The sequence below is a fragment of the Meriones unguiculatus genome, chromosome 20 (assembly GCF_030254825.1).
Source record: "Meriones unguiculatus strain TT.TT164.6M chromosome 20, Bangor_MerUng_6.1, whole genome shotgun sequence".
NCBI lineage: Eukaryota > Metazoa > Chordata > Mammalia > Rodentia > Muridae > Meriones > Meriones unguiculatus.
This window is the reverse complement of record NC_083367.1, coordinates 64,414,469-64,430,547: the sequence shown is the minus strand read 5'-3', so window position 1 is coordinate 64,430,547 and position 16,079 is coordinate 64,414,469. Positions and strand designations below refer to the sequence as shown.

The window sequence follows — 16,079 nt, the reverse complement described above, 5'->3', positions numbered from 1 at the left end:
GCTGTTGGTCTGGAGCTGGGCAGAGGTGTCTGCTGCAGTGGGACCCATGAGCTCAGGGAGCATGGGAAAGTCAGGGCCAACAGAGACACCTGGGCAGGGTCTTTAGCCCTGGCCAGCCCCAGGGAGTGTGTGTGCTGAGGTGGTGCATGCCAGCATCAGGTAGGAACCTGGCAGATTGCTTTTTGGCATTCACCCAAATGTAGTTAGGTCCTGTCAAATTAAGTCATCATAGGAGTATTTTTTTACATACAGGAAAGATTGTTTTTGTGGCAGTAGCTATTCTGGGACTTCTTAAGAAATGTATCAGACTTAGATGTTGGGATATATTAAAAAAAAAAATCCTTTTGAGACAGGTTCTCACTATATAGCCCTGGCTGACCTGAAACTCCTTGTAGACCAGGTTGCCCTCAGGCTCAGAGATCCACCTGCCTCTGCCTCCCCAAGTGCTGGGGTTAAAGGTGTGCACCAGCATAACAGCTATGAGTTTTATGATACCCCTGAGTGGAGAGATGCATAGAGCCCCAGTTTGGGTTTGATGCATATTATGGACTATAAAAATCAAAGGAGAGACTCTCAGAAGTCTCAGCATCAGGTGTATACTAGCAGGCAAATGAGATTTATAATATTTTAAATGTACTTCAGGTAAGAGTTACATAAAGGAAATTGATCTGTAATTGTTCCTTTAAAGAGACTCGGGGCTCCTTCTGAGCAAAGGTTTCCAAAAAGTATGTAAATCTAGTAGCCTCGAGATCCAAAAGCCTTGTGGGTGTTTGAAGGAGCTAAGTTGCCGTGGCGTGAGAACGCTTTCGAGTCTGTATCCCACCTTTAGTACACAAATATCACATAATGTGGGCAAGGTCATCGCTGGTGTTTGGAGTGGGCCTCGGGGTCTCCTCCAGGCCAGCTCTGTACCTGCTGTGTGGCAGGTGCCAGAGACTGTCCTTTGCTCGTCCCTGCCTCTCTCCGGTAGGAATGAGTTGAGAGGCTGCAGGTGGCTGCGCGGGGAAGGCCCTCTCTGCACAGCGTGAGTCTGGATCTCCAGCACCCACATAAAAGCTGGCTGTGCTGGTGTACCCACAGCTGGTGCCTGGGAACCAAGACAGGAGGATCCCCAGAGTTTGCTGGACAGCCAGCCCAGCCAGGTTTGTGAGCCCCACATTCAATAAGAAAGACCTCATGTCAGAATGAAGATGGAAGATTAGAGGAAGACTCCCGACACCACGAGGCTTCTGTGTGTGCACCTGCACACACGCAAGCAGCACAAAACGAGTCTTGGCTGTTGGGGGAATAAGGAGGCAGCTGTGTTATGAGGTAGTAGGCAGAGAGCTGTGTGTCTTCATCGACCATGGAAGCCATAGATAAGCAGCACAACCCTTGTCTATTTCAGCTCAGTTGCTGCCTCACAGCACTGGGACATTTATTACCAAAATAAAGCAGAAACAGTCCACAGAAAACATTTCCTCAAGCTCTAACTTGTAAATAAAATTGCTCCTTCTTCAGTTTACCATGTTCTGTGAACCAATGTCTGTGGAAACCAGTGTCGGTGGAAATCACGACATTGCCACGGCTGCTGCGGCAGTCCTGCTGTCTTCGCTGTCACTGGCCTGTGACTCGGTGGTGCAGTGACTCAGCCTCATCCGAGGTCTGTTACTGTGGAGCCAGCCTTGCCTGCTCACTACCTGCCTGTAGCCTTCTTTCTCTCTCTCTCTGTCTCTCTCTCTCTAACCATGGTACCCAGTGTGTTCAGTTATCTGTTACTTTATGCATACATAGCAGTGTGGTAGCACTGGATGGGATGTTTCCTCCCATTCTGCTCCTACAAAAAAAAGTAGAGCAGTGATTGCTGCAATAAACTGTCTCCATGATTGTGACATTCCCATGAGATGGATTCCTAGAAGGTTTATTGAGTCAGAGAATAGGAATGCAGTGCCTTGGATGTCATTGATTGCATAAGAAACTGACCCCAGATTCCCTGACTTCAGCCAGCAGAACTTCAGTGTGTCTCGTGGCTGTGTCATGCGGGTCTCTGGGATGCCTGGTGTGGGCAGAGTCTCACTCAGGCCCCAGTCTCCAGCTGGGTCCTGAGTGGTTTCTGTGTGGTTTCTGGGATGCCTTTGCTGTGGAGAGGGAGCCCCAGGGAGATCCACAATAACCAGCCCCATGGCGAGCTTGGCGAGCATTTACTGGCATCCATTCCGCTGAGCCTATTGGTGAGCACTAACCTTGTGGCCCAGCCCAGTGTCATTCTGGGAAACCATGGGCTGTGAATGCAAGGAGCTGTTGCTCCTCTGGGTGCCGGGGGTGGCTGCCTGCAGCAGGTACAGCAGAGGTAACAGCGGTTTGATGCGCTGGTGGGCAGATGCAGGGGTGTGGGCCCTGCTTCCCACGCTGATTCCTACCAGCTGGCCGAACATCTGCCAATCAGATTGCGACTCACTTTTTTTAACTTCTCAGTAAGGCCACACACCTATCACATGTCGAGTGATCTTAGTTTCCTTTTTCTGTGAACAGGCTTTTCCTGGTTTTGATTTACTATCTTTTTTCCTCTTGATTTTTTTTTAAGAACTCTTTGCGTAGTAAAGAATTAAACTACTTAACTTCAATTATGCTGCTTGACTTCTGCCTATCTCTGTCTCTGTCTACGAAATGGAAAGTAATCTCGGAACTGGTTCTCCACAGGTTGGTGTGAGCTCAGACACACAGAGGGTGGCCAGCTGTGACACTCCTGCATGGCCTCAGCTCTCTGCCCGGCCCACGGTGTGATGGCAGTGACTCAGAAAACTTGCCTCACCTAGAAGTAGCTGTAGTAGAATGAAGACAAGTAGTAGCCATGGAGCAATCAAAGCTTAGAACATTTGATATCCTTGCAGGCCAGTCTGGACTTAGTACAGTTTTCTTCAGGCTCTCAGCTGATGGCTCATTTGTATATGCAACCTTATTGGTGGTTTGCCTTTTGATAGAAATAAGTCACAGCTCATCCCATTTTCAGCTGTTCTTTTTTTTTTTTTAACTATATGTACATATGTACACATGAATGCAGGTGCCTCCAAAGGCCAGAAGGGGGGACCTCAGATCCCCTGGAGCTAGTTACATATAGTTGTGCGCCACCAGCCACTGTGGATGCTGGGAACAGAACTCGGGTGCTGCAAGTGGAAGTGAAACACCTCTACAAGCCCCTGAGCTGTGGTGAATGCATGTTTATGTCAGTATTTTCTGGCTTGTCCGTGTAGAGGTGGAAACTAATTTAAGTACATATTTCATGTGTTGCTTATGAACTCTGTGTGCTGGTAGCATGTTTATGGTAACATAAACATGAGGAGCCTCTCTATGAGCTTCCACATTGCTGTGTGACAGGAGACACAGGCTACACCTATGACAGCAAAGATGTAGGCTGTCTGTAGGGGTCAGCCAGGCTGCAGGGTAGGCCTGGGCCATTGCTCTCAGTCCCACACAAAACCAAAGTGCTGGCCAGGACTCAGCTTCTGAGCTCCAGCTCCCTTCAGGTTCAGTCAGGTTGTTGACAGAGCTCATTCCCTTATCTCTTATGGTTATGGGGCCAAGGTGACCATCATATTGTTGGCTGTTCTGTGTCCACCCTTGCCGTGACAAGGCCAGCAGGAGAGTCTCAGATAGGCTCCATCTTTAGCCTTTAGCCCCAGATTCGAAGGGTCGCCTGAATTCTCCCCTTGGGTGAATGAAGGCAGTCAGCTATAACTGTCACTACATCTGTGAATCTCCCTTGCCACAATCCACAGCTCAGCCCGTTTCTGGGTCCTGCCAGGTCAAGGTCAGAGGCTCACGCAAAGCAAACAGCAGGGACGCAGGAGTCCTTGAGGTCATCTCAGCATTCCGCACCCTTGGGTGGATTTCATATCTTTTCGTTAGGATTGTGGTGTTCTGTACAACATGCTGGAGCTACTGAAATTGCAAGAAGGAATGTTTAGGCCCTTTGACTTTTAGAAGTACTTAATTCTGTGCTTTTTATTCCAAATGTCACAGTGCCTGGAAGTAGCGAGCCCTTTATGACACAAGGACAGATGCCCAACAGCAGTATGCAGGACATGTACAGCCAGAGTCCCTCAAGCGCCATGTCCACTCTGGGCATGGGACAGCGGCAGCAGCTTCCCTATGGAGCCAGTTATGACCGAAGGTGAGTGTCAAAACGGTGACAAGGAGGCAGTTTTCCAGAAACTACTTTCCTCGAATGCACAATGCTGAGCCATGGCGGCTGAGCATCCAGGGACAGCACGGCCAGTAACTTTTTTGTAGCCACCACTGATGACCACATAATGTCCAGTGGCTACTTACCGTAGGCGGCCTCAGCCAGACCATGAAGAACTTAGTCTCAGACAGTCTGTGGCTGGTATTCCTTAGCAGGTGTCTGGCGGCACACCTCAGGTTCAGGTGTCCTGACAGGGGTCTCTTCCCTTAGAAATCAGGAGCCACAAAACACTGTCAGCCCTCCACCCTCCCGCCCAGCGCCAGCTTCCCTGAGACAGGTGCTGTTACCAGCGAGAGACATCGCCAGCTCTCTGGGCTTTTGAGTACCGGGCCCTTCACCCCACGCAGATATCCTCAGGGATATCTAGGGTATCACACTTGGCTCTCAGACTTGGCTCTTGGGCTCTCCAAGTTCTGGATCAAGAGTGTATTTCGCTCTGAGAAAGCCTACCAGTCATTCAGATGCACAAGAGCCTCTCCAAGGAAGCCATTTTGCCATCCACATGGCAGCTTAGGCTACAGCAACACCCACAAACTGTGATTGTACTTTGGTAAGAAGACAGGTAACCAGGGAGACAGGTTCTGAAATCTGGTTTTTCCTCATACCCTGGCCACGTGTGATGGATATCTCTGTTGGTATCTCCTGTTTTCAGTGAGCCACCACGATGTCTAATGCTTGGAATGAGGGTTAAGTTTAGCCATTGTGGATCCCTCGTGCATAAGATAAGGGTTCATTTGGGTTGGCTTTGGTTTTAGGATCTAGTAAAAGCTAGGGATTTTTCCCCCAGTGAGATTAGACAGTTGTGCAAAGACAGACATGTGTAGAAGCTCTCCAGTAAACCTTGCTTTCCTGTCTCTCCTGCAGAGTGTTTGGCTTTAGCTCATCCACATCAGAGCATTTTCCTTCATAGTTGACAGTCTTCTGAAAAATGTTACTGCCCACCTTAAGTTTATCCTTGTCAATTTTACTTTCTTTTTCTAAACTTCCTTCAAGAGTCTTCCCTTGTCTATTTGCATATGGTAATCTAATTTCTTTTTTATTCTTATTTCTTGTCCAGTTACTCTTCCCTCCTACAAGATTCAGTATTTATAACTTAAACTAGTTTATTGTCAAAGCTCCAAATCTGTTACCCTTGGAAATGTTTATTTCCAAAGGCATTCACAATTCCTAAACGTGGGAGCAGTTGAAAATGAACATTATCTGTTTCTGTGTGAAAATTTATAAGAGCTCATTTTTGTCGCTGTTAGTGTCCTTTTCTATACCCTTTGGAATCAGGAACTTAAGAGATTTTGACTTCCCCTCTGCTGGGTGTTAGCGTCTGGGGACTCACTCCTGAAGTGTAGCTTTAAAAACTGCCCTCAGTGAGGATGTAGAGGATGGGAGTGTCATCCATGTTCTGCTGCTTCTAGAAATGCTGCTTCTGACCCTCTCGGCTGCTTCCTGCTTCTCACTCCCATGACAACAACTTGTGGTAGTTGCTGGTGGCGGCCTCAGGGGGTGGGTGGGGCTTCCACCTCAAAGGAAAAGGCCAAAGCTCGGACAAGTACATACAGGGCCCTGCCTGTCCAACCGGTATCCCTCCGACACCAATTAGCAACAGCCTGAACACGGAGTTTGGCTCAGCTCCTGAGACGGGTGTTACCATCCCTGCAAGAAGCTGGAATAGAGCTGTGGCCTCCTGTGGTGTGTGTGACGAGAAGGCAGAGCCTTGGGGTAGTTTCTAGAAATGGGTTGTCGGAGTCTGTGTCTGCCTCAAGTCCCGTATAAACTAAGTTTTCTTTGCTCTAGGCATGAGGCTTATGGGCAGCAGTACCCAGGCCAAGGTCCTCCCACAGGACAGCCGCCGTATGGAGGACACCAGCCTGGCCTGTACCCACAGCAGCCGGTGAGTTGGCCAGCGGCCGTGGGTCTGTTTCCTCTTTCTCTGCTAGAGGCTGAAACCCAGAGTTGTCTTTCTTGTGAAGATTTGGGGAGGGCTGATGGAAGCATAGCCTTACTGAATATTCGGGGCTTAGCCAGAAAGTAATCCTGGGATTTTGAACTCAGAAAATTAGAACAGCTCTGGACATGTAGCATTCTAAGATACATACAATATGCTGGACTCCTGTCTGTATTCACCCTCCCAGGCCCACGTGTTCCAGATCCTCGAACTGAGCCAACCACAGGTCAAAAGAAAAACACACAGTGCATGTGTGTTCCCTTCATCACTATTCTTTAAACGAGGGAGGCACAGCTGTCACATAGCACTCGCTGTCTCTGAGTACCTCAGAGACGACAAATGGCAGTATGTGGATGGTACAGAAGGCTTGAGCCTTTGCCGCCCAGGGACTTGAGTGTCTGTGGCTGTGGCCCCAGGACTCTGGAAGCAGTCTCTGTCGATACCAGGGACAACTGGATGTTGTTTAGTCAAGTCCACCACAGGGCAGAAATGCACCATCCTTTAAAGAATACAGTAAAGGAAACGTGGGCTGTTGTAGAGCAGGACTGAAAGCTGCCCCTTAAAACAGCATTTTAGCACCACGTACTCCAGCGGGCAGTACTCTCGTTGCTGCATGACCCCGCTGCCCTCTTAAAGGGTACTCACTGAGGTTTTTTTCTTTAAAATGATAAATTAATGGAATACTTTGTAATATTTGTTCATGCTGGCTCACAGCATCCTTCATACGCAGGTTATACAAAATCCAACCTTGCAGACATCACAGTGACCCTAAGAATGGAACTTCCAGTGTGGCCCTTCAGACCTTAGGCTCTAGTTGTTTCTGAAAAACTTTTTTGATTTGGGATTTCTCTCTCAAACAAAAAAAATAGGAATTTTCTTTTTAGAATATTTTAATTACAAAGTCATCTTGAAATACTCATTACTTCTGGAGTTTAACTTATAACTAGCAAAGCAGCGTGTTATAAACAGTTTGAAGTAAAGGGAAATAGCACAGTGTACCCTCAGTGTCTCTTCCCCTCCCATCAGGAAATCCCACCCACCTTCTGGGCTCTGGCGAAAGCATCGCCAGGGGTGAAGCTCAGTGGAAGGAGTTGTGTGCAGGCTCCAGTAAGAGTGTCATGGAGAACTGAGCCTGGACAAGCTCTGGGTATCTGGTGAGGAGCCAGGATACGGACAGCAGGTGTCGCGGTCCAGCCTGAGGAGCTGTGTCAGTATGCTGTCATCTGTTGAGGCCTAGGAGTCCCTTTAACCCAGATCCTCCCAGGATGGCCCTGGGATATCCAGTATGCCTTATAAGGCAGAGTATCCTGGCTCCTGGGGTCACCTCAGGTCCATCACATGTGCTGCTGTGCTGGTCATGTGCTGCTGTCCCTGTATTGCAGCCCAAGGAGAGGGGTCCTTGCTTTCAGCAAACATGGGAACCCTTCCTATGAGTGTGACACTACTGAAATAGAAGCCTAAATCGTTAGTGCTTGCCAGTACATAGGAGCGTCCCATATTGTTCTGAAATGAACATTCTACCCAGTAATAAGTATTTTGCATAATTTGAGTGTGTGTGATTATACCTCTAAGAGTACCTCAGTGTGATCTGTCTTTATGTGGATTTCAGAATTATAAACGCCATATGGATGGCATGTACGGGCCCCCAGCCAAGCGCCACGAGGGGGACATGTACAGCATGCAGTACGGCAGCCAGCAGCAGGAGATGTACAACCAGTATGGCAGCTCCTACCCTGGCCCGGACAGGAGGCCCATCCAGGGACAATATCCATACCCCTACAACAGAGAGAGGGTGCAGGGCCCGGGCCAGATGCAGCCACATGGAATCCCACCTCAGATGATGGGCGGCCCCATGCAGTCTTCCTCCAGCGAGGGGCCTCAGCAGAACATGTGGGCAGCACGCAACGATATGCCTTATCCCTACCAGAACAGGCAAGGCCCAGGCGTCCCTGCACAGGCACCCCCCTACCCAGGCATGAACCGCACGGAGGATATGATGGTACCTGATCAGAGGATCAATCACGAGAGCCAGTGGTCTTCTCACGTCAGCCAGCGCCAGCCTTACATGTCATCCTCGGCCTCCATGCAGCCCATCACGCGCCCACCTCAGTCATCCTACCAGACGCCACCGTCACTGCCAAACCACATCTCCAGGGCGCCCAGCCCCGCCTCCTTCCAGCGCTCCCTGGAGAGCCGCATGTCTCCAAGCAAGTCTCCCTTCCTGCCTGCCATGAAGATGCAAAAGGTCATGCCCACAGTCCCCACATCCCAGGTCTCGGGGCCGCCCCCTCAGCCACCGCCAATCAGAAGGGAGATCACCTTCCCTCCTGGCTCCGTGGAAGCATCACAGCCAGTTCTGAAACAAAGGCGAAAGATTACCTCAAAAGATATTGGTAAGAATTTGAAAGGGTTGTTCTGGAAATGGATTGTTTCTGCAATCTAAAACTGTTTGAAATATTTCCCATCCCTCTCAATTGGATGAGCTTCTTAATAATACAGATTGTCAGGATACTCACATATGGGAGCACTGGTTAGAAGCCGCTCAGCTGAGGAAGAAGAAGGCTAGAGAATGGCCTGCATCGAAATGACACCTCTAGGTACAAAGGTTGCTCATGGGAGAGACCAGGGCTCCAGGGCAGACTCAGGCCTGTCACAGGCTGTGTGCTGGCTTGAGCTTTAACCATAACCAAGCCACTTAATTTCAGCAGTGCATGCTTCAGAGATCCACTGTGAGGAGATTGAAGGCAGCCCCTCTAATGGCAATGTAAGGTGAATTTCCATGGGGAAGGGTAGCAACCTGGCTGTGCTGTATAGATGGAGAGATCTGCTTTGTGGAACACTCTCAGCTGTGATATATGGAACTCATGTAATCCACACGGCACTGGCAGATACAGGCCAAGGAGTGCACCTCAGCTGAATGCTAATGCTGCTCCAGCCCTCTGGGAGAGGGTAGGAATAGTAATTAGCACTCTGGAATGTCTGGGAGCAAACACAGCTTTTTCTACGCTTATTTTGAAATTCTTTTATCACAGCATCAGAAATAATAGCTCTTGGTTTTGTAAGAAATTTTTTTTCAAAGATTTTGAAATCATTTGCCTTAAAATAATTTATAATGATTAGAAAATTAAAAGATATTTAATTAATGATATTAAAGATGTTTTTAATTGTTAGATATTAAGAAGGTACATAATAAAATAGTAGGGTATCTAAGTGGGAGCTGTAGGGAGATTCTGGGGTACAGATACTGAGCCCAATATTTTAGAGAGCTTAAGTGAACTGGACATTTATATTGTGTGTTTAAATAGATGGCATATCTATTTTTTAAAACATTTGTTTTAGATGGTATTTTGCTTGCATGTGTATCTGTACTATGACATGCAGTGCTCAAGGAAGCCAGAAGGGGGTGTCAAATCCTCACGAAGTAGAGTTACAGATAGTTGTTAGCTATGGTTTGGGTGCTGGGACCTAACCCTGGTCCTCTCCAAGAAGTGTGTGCTTAGCTGCTGAGCCATCTCTCCAGCCACATATGTCGTTTGTTGGTTTTCCTTTTACTCCATTTTCTATCAGTGCTTGGGAAATTTTATTTTCAAAAGTCTGATCCATTGTATGACAAAAGTCATGTTTTCCTCTTTAGAAAGCTTGTAAAACCAAGCCACAGTAAAGATGTCTTTGGGTACCCCTTCCCCCCCACCCCCCGCACTGCACCACGTGCAGCTGTGGTGAATGTGGTAAACCAGGCTCCATTGCTACCTCAGGTCACATCACAGTCCCTGCAGGCCACTGCAGACTCAGGACATGGGGAGCCCCCAATGTAACCCATCCCTGGGAAAGCTGGCCGCTCTCATTGAGTCATCACTTTTCTGCTGGCAGGAGTGGGAAGAGAACAGAAAGTGCAGACCGTAGTCTCCCACTTCTGGGCTCAGCCACATCCTGAGAAGCAGCCAACACAGTGCCTGTGCGGCTACAGCAGGGCATGGAAGTGGGAGAAAACAGCTCTGGAAAACCAAGACCTTTGTCTGAGGTTACAATGTGGGGATGACGTTTTCTTCTATCTCTACAAATTTGCCAGGCTTCTGAAGATGCCACCTTGAGGTCCTTTTGAGTGGAGAAGGCAAAAACAGCCAGCTATGCTGGGATTGGCTCAAGTGTGCAACCCTGGTGCTCCTGTACCGACTCTTAGCAAGGGTCAAAGAAACACCAAGACAGCAAGGACCATGTTTGCTGGCCAGGCCCACCCACAGCTAGAAGCACTTGGGGCTCCTGTTTGACCACCACAGCGAAAAGATCTTAAAGAGCAAAATACCCCATAGAGCTGTGGTCTCCCACTGTAGTCAGATGGCCGTGCATGGCTGACCCTGCGAGCGTTTGTTTAAAGCTGTCCCCAGTGACCACTCTACCCCGTTCTCCTTTTCAGTCACTCCTGAAGCGTGGCGTGTCATGATGTCCCTTAAGTCGGGTCTGTTGGCTGAGAGCACATGGGCTTTGGACACCATCAACATTCTCCTCTATGACGACAGCACTGTCGCCACCTTCAATCTGTCCCAGGTGAGGCAGCCACCGTACAGCTGGCAGCAAGTTGGACTGTTCTCAGTTAAGCAGTGCATGTTTGTGCTGGTGATGGGGTGACCGCCCAAGACTTCAAATCAGTTAATCACTCCGTAGTTGCCTGAGTTCTTAGTCTAGGATGCTTCGTTTCCATCTTCAGGTTATGGGGGGGGGGGGGCGGGAAGGCGTTAAAGAAGTGTTGCTTGGAGTGAACAGGCCAGTAGGAAAGATTAAAACAGAACATGAAATTGTAAGTAATGTCAGTTACAGAAAGTACTTTTCAGAGCAACTTAGTATCTTTTTGGTTGCTGTTTTTTAGAAATTTGTTTGAGGCAGGTCCTCACATAGCCCACCCTGGCCTGGAACCTGGTGTGTGGTCTTGAACTACCAACTCCTGCTTCCATATGCTGGGGTTATAGACATGAACCACCACACCCCATGCTGCGTTTTCCCCAGAGAAAGTAGATAGCAGAACAGCTCATGGGCCCCTGTGTCCCCAGGGTCCCGCTGAAATGACACCTGCCCGTGCCGCCTCCAGCTCCACCCTCCCACTGCTACCTTTCTCCTGCTTGTTTTGAAGTAGTCATTTGAAATCTTGCTGCTGCCATCCTCTGGTGACCCTCCAGTTCAGAGCTGGCGTTAGAGTGACCTCCAGCAGTCTGACAGCAGGGAGCCTGAGAAAAATGCCAGAGTAGATTGGCGGGGTGGGAGGGTGCAGGCTTTAGACATATTTAGGATAAAAATGAGAGAAGTTTGTTCTTCCTGTGGGGTGTACACAGCTCAGCCACCTGAAGACACTGGGCTGTCTGGTACCAACCCCCCGCCCCCGCCTTCACTGGGTCTTCAGTATGGCCGCAGAGGCACTTCTCACCCAGTGGAACATACTAACATGTAGCGAACATTGCATGATATGTGTTTAAGAGAAGCTTAAAACAATGTATCCAGCCTTTTCTAGAACCTTCATCCTCACGGCAGGGGAACTCGGACTGGCCTCACATGTTTATACCCAGGAGTGCTTGATTAACCTTCCCTTTTTCCCAGGAAAAGGGAAACCTGTGAAAGGGAGGGAGAGCCCTCGACCCTCACCTGGGAGAGCACCTCCAGGGTCAGGAAAGCAGCTGCTTGGCACAGCTCACGGCCCTCACCCCGACAGGCACCCCCAACCCCTTCCTGGGAACAGACAGTAGATGTGAGGGTGTGGCTAGTTTCCATAGTGTCTGTCACACACAATCCTCCTTGCTTGTCCTCACAGCCTGAAAGTGACAGGCTGCGTGCTCGAGCAAGCAGGGCAGGCAGGGGTGCTTGGGCCTGCAGAGGCGTTGACTCTCTTGCTAGAGGCTCTTGCCTTTCCTTTAGCGTTGTGAATAACTGAAATGAAAAATTGCATTTTATGAAGCAGTCTCATTCATTTATCAGGGACTAAATTGATTTGTTTATAATTTTCAGCCTTTATGAGCTACTACATTGTTGAAATTATCTCCTCCAAAAGGTATAGAGAGAACGTAAATTAGAGCAACCCGTGGCACCTGAGACAAAAATCACCATAAAAATCCTAAGAATAATAACCATAAAAGCCCAGCAGGCGACTCCCAGATAAATAGGAGAAGAGCAAATAGATTCACTTTGGGTGCTAGAGTCTATGAAATCCTCAAGCCTGCTCCTCCCCGTACACAATCCCTAAGTCGCTCAAGCTGCAGAGCGGTGGCGTCCTCCCCACATTGGAGCTGTGGCCCCAGAGAGCTAGTGCCGGTCCTGGTGTCAGCTCTTAGAGAACCTTAGACCGTCATCAGGAAGGTGGCTCTCAGGTGTGTGTGCCCTCCAGGGTCTGGCCGGAGGATACTAAGACTGTACGGAAGTTGAGCTGCCCCAGGCTCAGGCCTTGTGCGTCAGAGCTGCTGTCTAACGCTGTACCTCTTCTCTCTCTCCTCTTCTCTAGCTTTCTGGATTCCTGGAATTATTAGTAGAATACTTTCGAAAATGCCTCATTGACATTTTTGGAATTCTTATGGAATATGAAGTGGGCGACCCCAGCCACAAAGCGCTTGATCACCATGCAAGGAAGAAAGATGGCAGCCAGTCTTCTGGAGACGACTCTGGGAAAGAGGAAGAGGATTCTGAGTGTCTTGATGACGATGAGGAGGAGGACGAAGATGAGGAGGAAGACAACGAAAAGATTGAGTCAGAGGGGAAGAGCAGAGCTGCCCCTGCTGCTCCAGATGCCACCGCAGACCCCAAGGAGATGCCAAAGCAGGCCAGTAAGTTTGACAAGCTACCCATAAAGATTGTCAAAAAGAACAACCTGTTTGTGGTGGACCGGTCGGACAAGCTGGGCCGCGTGCAAGAGTTCAACAGCGGACTCCTGCACTGGCAGCTGGGGGGCGGAGACACGACTGAGCACATCCAGACCCACTTCGAGAGCAAGATGGAGATCCCTCCTCGCAGGCGTCCACCTCCGCTTCCAAGTTCCATGGGTAGGAAGAAAGAGCCAGATGGCAAAGGCGATTCTGAAGAGCAGCCAGAAAAAAGCATCATCGCCACCATAGATGATGTCCTCTCTGCCCGGCCAGGGGCCCTGCCCGAAGATGCCAACCCTGGACCCCAAGCCGACAGTGGCAAGTTTCCCTTGGGAATCCAGCAGGCAAAAAGCCACCGGAATATCCGGCTCCTGGAGGACGAGCCCAGGAGCCGGGACGAGACGCCGCTGTGCACCATCGCACACTGGCAGGACTCACTGGCCAAGCGCTGTATCTGTGTGTCCAACATCGTGCGGAGCTTGTCTTTCGTGCCTGGCAATGACGCAGAGATGTCCAAACACCCAGGCTTGGTGCTGATCCTGGGAAAGCTGATTCTGCTGCACCACGAGCACCCGGAGAGAAAACGGGCACCGCAAACCTATGAGAAGGAGGAGGATGAGGACAAGGGGGTGGCCTGCAGCAAGGATGAGTGGTGGTGGGACTGCCTTGAGGTCTTGCGGGATAACACGCTGGTCACGTTGGCCAACATTTCCGGGCAGCTAGACTTGTCTGCGTACACAGAGAGCATCTGCTTACCCATCCTGGACGGCTTGCTGCACTGGATGGTATGCCCGTCTGCGGAGGCACAGGACCCCTTTCCCACCGTGGGGCCCAACTCAGTCCTGTCGCCGCAGAGGCTTGTGCTGGAGACCCTCTGTAAACTCAGTATCCAGGACAACAACGTGGACCTGATCTTGGCCACACCTCCATTTAGTCGGCAGGAGAAATTTTATGCTACGTTAGTTAGGTACGTTGGGGATCGCAAAAACCCAGTCTGTCGAGAAATGTCCATGGCGCTTTTATCGAACCTTGCCCAAGGGGACGCACTGGCGGCGAGGGCAATTGCTGTGCAGAAAGGAAGCATTGGAAACTTGATAAGCTTCCTGGAGGACGGGGGTGACGATGGCACAGTACCAGCAGAGCCAGCACAACCTCATGCACATGCAGCCCCCACCTCTGGAGCCCCCCAGTGTAGACATGATGTGCAGGGCGGCCAAGGCTTTGCTGGCCATGGCCAGAGTGGACGAAAACCGCTCGGAATTCCTTTTGCACGAGGGTCGGCTGCTGGATATCTCGATATCAGCTGTCCTAAACTCTCTGGTTGCATCTGTCATCTGTGATGTACTGTTTCAGATTGGGCAGTTATGACACACGTGAGAAGGCACGCGTGTGTGAGTGAAGATAGAGGGTCACATATAACTGGCTGTTTTCTGTTCTCGTTTATCCAGCGTAGGAAGAAGGAAAAGAAAAATCTTTGCTCCTCTGCCCCATTCACTATTTACCAATTGGGAATTAAAGAAATCATTAATTTGAACAGTTATAAAGTTAATATTTGCTGTCTGTGTGTATAAGCACATCCTTTGGGGGTTTTCCATTTCTTTTTCTTTTTTTTTTTTTAACCAAAATTGCTGTCTAGTGCATTCAAAAGTCACTTTTTTCATAAATTTCCTACCCACCCCCCCCCACGTTGTATTGCAGTTTGGGGGAAGTGAATTGACATTAAAGAAAAAAAGCTCTAGCAAAAAAAATGAAAAAAAAAAAGCTAAGATATGAAAATTTTATCACACTGAGGCAAAAAGGTGAAAGGAAAATTTATCCTTGAATTGATTTCCTATGAATTTTATTCTTCACAGAATGAAAAAGCAAAACTGCATCCCGTCACCCAAAGCTCTGTGCAGTAGAAACTTGTAGAGGTTCAGGTACAGGGGCTTGAGGAGGTGTGGCAGTCAGTAGTCAGGACTCTGCGTGATACTGCTTTCTCCACAGGAAATGGGTATATTAGGCCATGAGCAAAAGAATTAAAAATTAAAACTTAAAAGGAAAAAAAAGGCTCTTTGAGTTAGGAGTAGAAGTGTGCTCCTAACAACAACAGTGGAATTGCCTCCTCACCACTACCGCCATGGACGGGACAGTTCACGGGACAGTTCTTCACAATTCCTTTCGTCATTTTTTAAATATTTTTTTTTACTGCCTATGGGCTGTGATGTATATAGAAGTTGTACATTAAACATACCCTCATTTTTTTTCTTTTCTTTTTTTTTTTTTTTTTTAGTACAAAGTTTTTAGTTTCTTTTTCATGATGTGGTAACTACAAAGTGATGGTAGATTTAAATAATTTTTTATTTTTATTTTATATATTTTTTCATTAGGACCATATCTCCAACAAAACGAAACAAAAAATACAAAAAACAAAAACAAAAAAAAAAGAGGGTAATGTACAAGTTTCTGTATGTATAAAGTCATGCTCTGTTGGGAGAGCGGCTGGTTCCAATTTGCTTCATGAATCAAGGTGTGGAAATGGTTGCATATGGATTAATTTAGAAAATGGATACCAATACAGACAAAAAAAGAAAAAAGAAAGAAAAAACAACTAAAAGGAAGAAACACAACTTCAAAGATTTTTCTGTGACAAGAATCCGCATTTGTATTTCAAGATAATGTAGTTTAAGAAAAGAAAAAAAAAAAAGAAAAAAAACTTGATGTAAATTCCTCCTTTTCCTCTGGCTTAATGAATATCATTTATTCAGTATAAAATCTTTATATGTCCCACATGTTAAGAATAAATGTACATTAAATCTTGTTAAGCACTGTGATGGGTGTTCTTGTGGCTGTGCAGTGACCAGGCTGTGCACAGGAAATGGGGGGAGTGTACGGCCACCTCCTGGGAACGAAGCCCAAGGCCAGAAGGGACTCTCAGGGTTACCTCCTGGCGGTGGGGAGCAGCAGTTGGATTTTTCAGGTTGTTTAGCTAATTAGGCCTTCTTGAATCAGTGACTGTGGTGTGATTTCCCTGGTGGGTGGGTGTGGCCCTCACCCTCCCGGCTGGAACCTATCCTCCTGCTGTTCTTCGTTTTAATCC

At 48.3% G+C, this 16,079-nt stretch overlaps 1 protein-coding gene across 1 annotated transcript in view; it reads left to right on the top strand.

Moving 5' to 3' along the window:
* The window catches only part of Arid1b (AT-rich interaction domain 1B), a 350,803-nt gene extending 334,999 nt beyond the window's left edge, over nt 1-15,804 (top strand). The window contains 6 exon segments of the mRNA XM_021649052.2: nt 4,000-4,150; nt 6,011-6,107; nt 7,771-8,554; nt 10,576-10,706; nt 12,643-14,112; nt 14,114-15,804. Coding sequence (XP_021504727.1) covers nt 4,000-4,150; nt 6,011-6,107; nt 7,771-8,554; nt 10,576-10,706; nt 12,643-14,112; nt 14,114-14,368 — 2,888 coding nt within the window. The 3' untranslated portion in view covers nt 14,369-15,804.
* Nucleotides 15,805-16,079: the final 275 nt, after the last annotated feature.